The sequence below is a fragment of the Carassius carassius genome, chromosome 24, assembly GCF_963082965.1.
Source record: "Carassius carassius chromosome 24, fCarCar2.1, whole genome shotgun sequence".
Lineage (NCBI taxonomy): Eukaryota > Metazoa > Chordata > Actinopteri > Cypriniformes > Cyprinidae > Carassius > Carassius carassius.
In genome coordinates, this window is record NC_081778.1 from 23,862,284 (window position 1) to 23,872,409 (window position 10,126).

General features: G+C 37.5%; 1 protein-coding gene across 6 annotated transcripts in view; it reads left to right on the top strand.

Moving 5' to 3' along the window:
• The window catches only part of LOC132103239 (MAP7 domain-containing protein 1-like), a 42,344-nt gene extending 32,986 nt beyond the window's left edge, over positions 1 to 9,358 (top strand). For 5 of the 6 annotated variants that reach the window (XM_059508182.1, XM_059508181.1, XM_059508183.1 and 2 more), the window contains 9 exons: positions 455 to 693; positions 846 to 1,128; positions 1,983 to 2,163; positions 4,768 to 4,872; positions 6,027 to 6,077; positions 6,191 to 6,251; positions 7,423 to 7,474; positions 7,624 to 7,847; positions 9,190 to 9,358. In XM_059508182.1, the coding sequence (XP_059364165.1) occupies positions 455 to 693; positions 846 to 1,128; positions 1,983 to 2,163; positions 4,768 to 4,872; positions 6,027 to 6,077; positions 6,191 to 6,251; positions 7,423 to 7,474; positions 7,624 to 7,847; positions 9,190 to 9,200 (1,207 nt within the window). In that variant the 3' untranslated portion in view covers positions 9,201 to 9,358. Of the gene's footprint in view, positions 1 to 454; positions 694 to 845; positions 1,129 to 1,982; positions 2,164 to 4,767; positions 4,873 to 6,024; positions 6,078 to 6,190; positions 6,252 to 7,422; positions 7,475 to 7,623; positions 7,848 to 9,189 lie in introns of those variants that run through there. The other variant, XR_009423352.1, reaches the window with a different exon arrangement.
• Positions 9,359 to 10,126: the final 768 nt, after the last annotated feature.

Sequence of the window (10,126 nt, forward strand, 5' to 3'; positions counted from 1 at the left end):
ATATGCTCATTTATACTATATTTAAATTATATTATACTATATGTAGACATTTATGTGAATTTTCCGATCACTAACAGTTATACATGCTCATATTCTGGAAGCACTGCCTTTTTTGTGCAAGAGGAAAATACAGGAGATTTGCGTTGGACCTTTTTGCTCTAAGCATCTTCTAAATCTGTTAGACCAAAGCTGTCTTATGTAATGCTCTCTCTGAATAAACATTTCTCCTTTTAGTAGTAGACAGAAGTCTAGTTTAGTTTAGTTTCAAGGTATGCTAAATAGATGTACATTATAGCTTTAGTTTTAAAGATGATTTTATCTGTTATGTGTATTTCTAGGACATTATTAAATATCAGGCCACATATGAGCTCATGTTTTTGCCATGCAGTGAACGTGTTGTATTAAACATTTTTCCAGCTCAGCCATTACATTGAGCTTCTCTTCATGTTTCCAGTCCGAGTCCAGTGTCCAAACTGAGATCAGCGTCTCCTGTGACACCCAAAGGCTGTGCATCCCCCACCAGTCCTGCAGTATCTCCAAATCCTCCCTCAGCACGAGTGAGCCCAAGCACTCCTAAAGCCAGACCCAAGAGGGCCAAGACCCCTGCCCGCATGGAGACCCGCACCGCCTCGCCAGTAGCCACAGAGAGGGTCAGAGAGACCCGCAGGCCTGCTACTCCTGAAGAACCAAAGAGTGAGTGTGGTGATGATGATTGTGGTGTTGCCACAGGACTGTCTTTTAACAGAAGTTTTTCCCATTTAAACATGCTAGTTTGTCATTTCACACTTTGTTCGTCTCTCCAGTCCTAATTTTTTTCCCGTTTCGTTTCTCTGTGTTTTCTCTAGCCTCGTCTCCCGTCCCCTCGGTTGTTGTGTCATCTGTTCTGGACACCCCCGCTGTTGGTAATGCACCAGAGTTGTCCGTTTCTGCACCCTCTGTCCCAGTGGAGTCCCCTGTTGTCCCTGCTCTCTCACAGGTGGCTTCTCCAGCTCCTTCTCCAGGCAAACCCATGGCTGGCACCAATAACCCAGAGGAAGCCTCCCGCATCCTGGCTGAGAAGAGACGACAGGCCCGTGAACACAGAGAGAAGGAAGAGCAAGAGCGTAAAGAACAGCAGGAGAGAGAAAGGTTAGCTGTTTTAGAATTTAATTGGTTTTATTTTATTTCAATATATTTTATTTTTTAATTTTATGTAATTATTTGATTATATATATTGATAATTTGAAATGGTCTGCCCATTCCTTAAAGCAAACTCTGTACTGCAGCAGTTGTACTGCAACTGGTGCTCACATGGGAAAAATAGGTTTGAGTCCAGCCTGCAACATGCACTGATTCCATTCCATTATCTCCACAATAACTATCTATCATTCTCCACTACACCTGTCTAATAAAGAGGCAGAATAACAATTTAATCTCTATAAAATGTCCACTTTTTAAACTTTTGACCCTTTGTATCCCTAATGTCAAAGACAAACTCAACCTCTGTTAACAAGTTCTGGTATGCTTTTAAACATGTCCTGCTCCATCAGGCCATGTGTGGTGAGCTCCAGGAATAGCCTTGGCAGTATGGAGCTGTTGACGTCTGGTGTTCTCAGTGACAGTTTATGAGTTTAGCACATTTATGAGCCATAATGGACTTTGGCAACTGTGTAATGAGAGTTCCACACTGTTTATGCTCCAGTGCTTCTGGTAACTACAGGTGCGGATATTTTGGTCACGGCTGAAAAGATTCACCGATTCACAATCCCCATCCACTTTGCATTTGTCACTGTGCAATGCTTAGACCATATGTGCAGTTTAAAGTTTCATGTCATGTTACCAGCCACAGCAAAATGATCAATTTTGCAAGAGACACCAAAGTCCACATGCATTCCCATGCCATTTTGTTTCAATAATTCACAGAGTTCAATGTTTAATGCCTCCTGAAGAAGCTTTTTTTTATCTTACATATGTACAATGACTGACTGTCTTCCATCACACAGGCTTCAGCACGAGGAGAGGCTAGCACAGGAGGTGGAAGAGAGGAGGCGCAGGGAGGAGGAGGCACGGCTCATGGCAGAGCAGGAGAAGTTAAGAGAGGAGTCTCAACGCCTGCAGGAGGAGAAGGAGGCACAGGAAAGAGCTAAAATCGAAAAAGAAGAGAATGAACGCCTTCAGAAACAGGTCAGAAATGCAACCACATTTCCCTCATTCCTAAGTAACACACTTCACTCTGTCAAATAAAAGCTGTAAAAATACATATACTGACAGTCACATTATATATATATATATATATATATATATATATATATATATATATATATATATATATATATATATATATATATATATATATATATTTATATATATATATATACTGGTACTTTGTGCACATGGTCAAGACATTTTGAACCGTGGTGCTCATATGGGAGACATGGGTTCATATCTGGCCTAGCTTGTATTTGTATTTTTTTATATTTTTAATTTTATATTTTTAATTTAATATTTATATTTAAAAATGTTCAGCTTTATTTCAATTGCCAAAAATGATTTTTTAATAGTTATAGTTTTAGTTAGCAGTAACATCACTGGTCTTTAGTTGTTGTTGTTTTTTTAAGGTTTGATCTTTATTATATGACCTACGTTTTCTGTTAAATGCTGTAAAATATGAGTATGCACTTGTAACCACAATTTTATAGCATGATGACAACAAAAAAATTTTGTCAAGTTCTTACAAAGCCGTTCTTAAAGGGATAGTTCACCCAAAAATGAAAATTATGTCATTAATAACTCACCCTCATGTCGTTCCAAACCAGTAAGACCTCCATTAATCTTCGGAACAGAGTTTAAGATAGATTTAGTCCGAGAGCTCTCAGTCCCTCCATTGAAACCGTGTGTACGGTATACTGTCCATGTCCAGAAAGGTAAGAAAAACATCATCAAAGTAGTCCATGTGACATGGACTACAGGGTCAGTTCGAATTTTTTGAAGCATCGAAAATACATTTTGGTCCAAAAATAGCAAAAACTACGACTTTATTCAGCATTGTCTTCTCTTCCGTGTCTGTTGTAAGACAGTTCAAAACAAAGCAGTTTGTCATATCCGGTTCGCAAACGAACCATTCGATGTAACCGGATCTTTTTGAAACAGTTCACCAAATCGAACTGAATCGTTTTAAACAATACGCATTAATCTGCAAAAGACTTAAGCTGTTAACTTTTTTAATATGGCTGACACTCCCTCTGAGTTAAAACAAACCAATATCCCGGAGTAATTCATTTACTCAAACAGTACACTGACTGAACTGCTGTGAAGAGAGAGATGAACACCGAGCCGAGCCAGATAATGACTCGTTCACGAGTCAAGAACCGGTTGCATCGGTTTTCGGATCACCAGTAGGTCTTTCTGACAGTTCGATTCAATAAACCGGTTGAAGAAAACGGTTCACCGGTTCTTTTGCGCTCGACGTAATGGCGTCATTTGCGATGACTGCCCTTGATTCAAGCCTTCGGTTTACCCGCGCTCATAACATTAGCACAGAATCAGTTCAGAATTAATCACCAAAAGAATCAGTTCGGTTCAGACGCTCTGTGTGTCGGTTTGCTTCACGCTGTATCACACATGCTCAGTATCATCAGCTCCTCGGTTCTCGAATCGGACACGTCTGACAGAAACGGTTCTTGACTCGTGAAGTTGAATCTGGCTCAGCTCGGTGTTCATCTTCAGTTCTCTCTTCACAGCAGTTCAGTCAGTATACTGTTTGAGTACATGAATTACTCCGGGATATTGGTTTGTTTGAACTCAGAGGGAGTGTCAGCCACATTAAAAAAGCTAACAGCTTAAGTCATTTGCGGATTAATGCATATTGGAGACGTGGACCGTTTAAAACGATTCAGTTCGATTTGGTGAACTGTTTCAAAAAGATCCGGTTACATCGAATGATTCGTTCATGAATCAGATATCCAGACTGCTTTGTTTTGAACTCTCTCACAACAGACACGGAAGAGAAGACAATGCTGAATAAAGTCGTAGTTTTTGCTATTTTTGGACCAAAATGTATTTTCGATGCTTCAAAAAATTCTAACTGACCCTCTGATGTCACATGGACTACTTTGATGATGTTTTTCTTACCTTTCTGGACATGAACAGTATACCGTACACACAGTTTCAATGGAGGGACTGAGAGCTCTCGGACTAAATCTAAAATATCTTAAACTGTGTTCCAAAAACAAACGGAGGTCTTATGAGTTATTAATAACATAAATTAGCAAATTGGGCGAACTAACCCTTTAATTCTAGGAAATGGTTTAACTGTGCCATTTTTGAGGTTTTACCACCACCTGGTGTTCAAAACAGTATTTAAATAGATCTTAAAGGGATTGTTCTCCCAAAAATGAAAAATCTGTCATCATTTAAACACCCTATAATGGCAACCACCAAGTGTTTGATTACCAGCAATCTTCAAAATATCTTCTTTTATGTTAAACATAAGAAAGCAACTCATACAGGTTTGGAATGAGATGAGGGCGAGTAAATGATGACAGATTTTTCCTTTTTATATGAACTATCCCTTTAAGTAGCTTAAGTAAGTCATGGCAATTTCTGTAGCTATCATAACATTTTCTAGTAAATGTTAATGTTTCATCAGCTAAAGTAAATGGTATTTAATTAAAATTATTTAAAAAGAAAATCAACCACTATAAAAGGTCATCAGCTGGAGATGAATAAATGGCTGCACAGAAAGCTATGTTCAGTGTGAATCTGATCATGTGATCATCATATCTGTAGAAAGAGGAGGCTGAAGCAAAGGCCCGAGAGGAGGCTGAGAAACAGCGACTGGAGAGAGAGAAACACTTCCAGAAGGAGGAACAGGAAAGGCTGGAGAGAAAAAAGGTCAGAAGGGTTTCCACCTCACATTTATATTTTTCTTTATAAGGTCATTTTGAAATCATCATGCTGCTTTAAAACCCATATTACAGGGAATTGTTTGCATATCTGCTCAAACTGTAAACTCCTTTCATTTCCTCTCCTAACTAGTCACACGTGCCCACAGTAGCTTTCAGGTACAGGATGTGGTAGAGCAAAATAAAATAAATTTTCAAGGTGCCTATGTAGGTTAATAGTGAAGTCGTATGCCTTCACATACACCCCGTGATCCCGTTCTGTGAGCCTGTTTAATGGAAGATGGCCTTGTCAGTGGCCTTCCCAGTGGTGTTACCCACCAGTCAGTTTATTCACGGCTGTGTGAGAGTTTTGACCCAACTGTCCTCACCTTGTGGTGAGATTTTTTTTGGAAGACACAATGTCCTCAGAGCTTGACACACTGTAGTGTTTATTCAAATTCTGAACATTGTGTTGGCCATAAACACCTACCGCTGTCTTATGGACTGCTTTAAGCTGCAGTTTCAGATTTTGAAACTTTGAAAGATATATAAAGGACACAAAATATATACTGATAAACAGTACAAATCATATTTTGGAATTTGGAGAAATGTAGAATCTAAATTAATTTAAATGAAAATATAAATAAATCACTTGTAAAAATGCTTATTTTTTTCCTCTCATTTAATAGATCATTTTTCATTACAGATATGTACAAAAATAGATACAGGGGACCAGAAACATATCTGTCTGTAAACGGCACAATTGGAATTGAGAATAGAATAAAATAAAATAAATCTGAGACCACTTGCATTTTTCTAACTTAATATTTAATTTTTCATTGCTAATTACATTCTCATAAACATGAGTGAATAGTTTAACTGAAAAATTTGTATGAAAGGGTTCTCTTCTCACCTAAATGAGCTCCACAAGTCAGTGTGAAACCTGAAGACCATGTCCTTCGGCATGATTTGGGAATGATCCGAAGAATATCTAGTGTAAATAACAATGTCACAATGTTTGCAAAATATTTCTTCATTTTACGTCATCATGTTTTAAATGTTTCAAAGTTCTAAAACTTAGTTTACTTCCAGGTTTAAATTTGATTGTGAAACTCTTGAAACATTTTCCATGCTTTTCTTTTGTCTCTTCTGTTATGTTTTTAGCGTCTGGAGGAAATCATGAAAAGGACACGCAAAACAGATGCAGGAGACAAGGTACAGTGGCGTTCTCATTTAAAATAGCCTCACTGCGGCATTAGCAAGGCTCAAGTTTCCCCTTGTGGTTCACGAGCTCACAATCTAATTGTTTTATTTTTTTCTTCATGCAGAAAGATACAAAATCTTCATCTCAAGTCAATGGAAAAGCTTCAGATTCTGAGATGAATAAAGGTGACGTTGGTTTAAAAATATGAATGCTTAAGAATGGTAGTATAAGTTGTGTTCATATCACTAATTTAGTTCAATTTGGCATTCAGTGCACTGTTCAGGTCTGTTTGAACCTTCTATTTAGATCTGTTTGGATCAGCAACAGCCCATTTACGTCAATACCACATAATGTTTTCCCTGGCTCTGTCATTGTACATGTACCTTTTTATTTTGTTGGGCATTTTCCCTTGTTAGGAAAAGCATAAATAAAAGTTCCCACATCCACGCCTCTTTTTCTAAACCCCCCTTTTTTAAGATTAAGCTTGTTTCTGTAATATTTCCTCATGGTTGGGACATGGATTTGTTGCTCTGTGTAGTCAGCCAGAGAGGGAATAGCGTGCAAAACTGTGTATACACTCTAACGGCTTGTTATTTGCGTCATGTCGAATCCCTGTTGCAAAAACAAGTGCTTTTTGTAATAGAGTATAAAAACTGGCACAGCAGCATGATGAATCCATCAGTCTATTTACGTAGGGCTTTGACACTCAGTAGCTATAAATTGTTTTCATCCATCGGCTATAGTATTATTCTGATTAGCCACTAGAATTACATATACAGTATTGTTCAAATTTGTAGTTTTTCAAAAATACATTAAAAACTATTATTATTAATATTATTTACATTGTGAAATATTACAATTTAAAAATCTGTTGTTGTTTTTTTAATATATTTGAAAATGTAATTTATTCCTTTGGAGTAATGGCTGCTGAAAATTCAGCTTTGCCACCAGTCTTCACATGATCCTTCAGAAATCATTCTAATATGCTGATTTCAGGATTTCTTATTGCTTAATATTTTTGTAGAAACTCTGATACATTTTTAAATGACAGCATTGGTTTTAAATATAAATTTTATTTTATTTTGTAATATACATTTGTTTACTGTCACTTTTAAACAATTTAATGCATCTTTTTCTGAAAAAAAAAAATAAATAAATATATTTATACTTGCTATTGTAAATGCAAGGAGCTCTTGGAATCTGGGAAACGATTCCAGATTAACTGCTGAAATGTTTATTCTGTCAATTGTACAACCATCTGGGAAAGGAACATTGATTTGGCAAAGGAATTCTAAAACAAACAAGATTGCAATTTTAATAATCTATTAGCATGACATTCTGTCTTTGTCCAAGCAGCTGCTGACTACCAGCCAAGCACGGCATTGAAACAAGATGGTGTGAACGAAAGGTAAGTCATGTGGCACTTTTGTTTTCTTGAACACATGGGATGGAAATGCTGCTTTATTCGCTAATTGTTTTGCAATCTTTAGATTTTTTTGCATAGATTATATTTGTAGTAGTTTAATGCACACTTAAACCATCAATTGTCTCCTGCAGTCTGTCTGTTCTTGTGGTGAATGGCGTTCAGCCTTCCAAACACGAGAATGGCCTGCCAGCAAAAGGGGAGGGTTCTCACTTCGGAGAGATCATTCAGCTGTCCACTCACAACAACGGAAGGGAGAAATCAGAGACTGACAGACCTGACGAGCCAATCATGGCCTTTGAGAGTGGAGAATCATTCCTTAAGAAAACAGGCCCCATTAAGCCTCAGCATGTGGCAGGTGAGCATCTATAGAAGTGTCTGTTTCAGTGTCGGTCTCTTCTCAGACTGCAGTGGGAACAGTGATCATTTGGAGGCGATTTGCAGAGACAAATCCATTACATTTGAACAGTTCTTGCTGTATGTTAACAATGAATGTTTCTTTTGGAGGGAAAGAGCCATTGTCAACTTTTTTTGCACTTGGAGGGTTAATGTTGTCTCAGGTGCGGGTGTCATAGTGGCCTTAAGTTGCCCTGTGGGTGCGTGAAGCTGGGGTAATGGGTTGAAGAGCCTGGCACTTAGACGGATTCGTGAAATGGTGTCAGGGAGACCTGATCTGGCCTCACTGGCACCCAAGACTGGAAACAGGAGCTCTTGGCTTAGCTCTTCACCCCACGGCCTGGTCAGCATTACTTGGTCTCGCTCCCCTCAGCACGTACCTCCACCTGTCCTCCCGCAGACAGCCCTCCAGTCATTAATAATCTGTAAAGAAAACACAAGGGGGTTTACCTCATACTGTGCCAGCCCCCGTAAACTGAGCTGTACATTTTTAATCCAAAGTAGTATTCAGGATCTTGCGTTTCTATATGTGGAGCACGAGTCCCATCTCATGTCAAGTTTAGAATAATCACGGATGTATCATGTGACTTTTCTCAGCACAAAAGTGCTAATTTTTTGTTCACTTTGCTGGAAAAACCAACAACAAACAGGTTGTTTCAAATATGCTAATCCAATTTAAATGGGTCCATACCAGTTTGATAAACTAATGACCTACTTAAACCAGCTAAAATAGGAATGGGCATGAGTTACTGATCATGAAACATTAAAAAGGTTTGGGGTTAGTAAGATTTAAAAATGTAAAAAAAAAACTCTTATATGATCACCAAGGTTAAATGTATTTGATTAAAAATGCAGTATTAACCAGTAATATTGTGAAATATAACAACAGTTTAAAATAACAGTTTTCTATTTGAGTATATTTGAAATGTAATTTATTCCTGTGATAGTCAGCAGCCATTACTCCAGTCTTCACATGATCACTTTTGATTAATTAAATGCATTCTTCTTGAATAAAATATATATTTTTTAAATCTTCTGACCTCAAGCTTTTGAACAGTAGTGTATATATCTACTAGTGAATCCAGGTGATCTTGACATAAGTGCTTGTTAAGCATTAAAAAAAAACCTTTTAAAAAGGACAGTTGAAATCTTAAAAACGTGATGCTCATGGCGTAAGAGGCTGAAATAATCATCAGCTTTGAGGATCTAAGCAGTGTGTCCTAATTTTGAGAAATCTAATTAATTAATTACATTTTGTAATGCATTAAACAGTTACATTTCTAATCTCCATATTCTTCCTCCAGAGGTCCTCTGAGGTCATAAACTGTTAAATGAAGCCTTGAATCTGAGTCCTTCAACACCGTCTGCCTGAGGAACCCAGTGGAAAGAAGCACAGCATGCAAGAGACCTGTGCCAAACCCAAAAACTGTCTCCTGTTTAGACTGTACAGAGCAACCCCACCATCAGAGCCTCTCTTATCTACACAACAATCACCATTCATCAAGACCCTGACCTCACACACTTTATGGCAGACCAATTCATGCCTCCTCCTGATCACCACAGTACAATGTTAGGTTTTTTGTTTGTTTGTTTAAAAAAGGCTTGTGACAAACAGTAATCCTTGTCGTTATTCATGCTATTATGGGTCGAACGCAGAAGTGCTTTGGGTGTTTTAGTTTTTAATGTTTAGTTATTTAAGTTAAGAAGAGAATTATAACTACTGGGTACAGTTGTATGTGAATAATGTAAATTTGACCATGGGAGGAGACTGTATGTGAATAAAACAGAATTATAGGGACTGCCGTCTGAACTGAGTTTTTTAATGCTAGAGATGTTTTTAATATTGTCTCATAGTCAATTTTAATGCCAGAGTTGCACCAGATTAATGCATACAGATGTAAACATGGACAACTGCCCGAGTGCTTACTTGCATAAAAGATGTGTACAGTAATATCCAAATATCAACAGCCAGATGCACATGTAACTGCAATACCAAAGTTTGTTTTAAATTGGAAATTTAAAGATGGCTTGGCTTTATCATTGTAAGAATCTGTTATCACTAACTGACATGTTTTATGTTAGAGCCTTACCGTAATATTTAATATATTAAAATACAAATACATAATTACATTTCATAATTTAAAGTTTATAATGGCAATTTATAGCTACTCTGGAACTTTGTTAGACCAAGCGTGCAAACTAGTGACCATGGTTATTGGCATAATAATTTTGTGTAGTGTT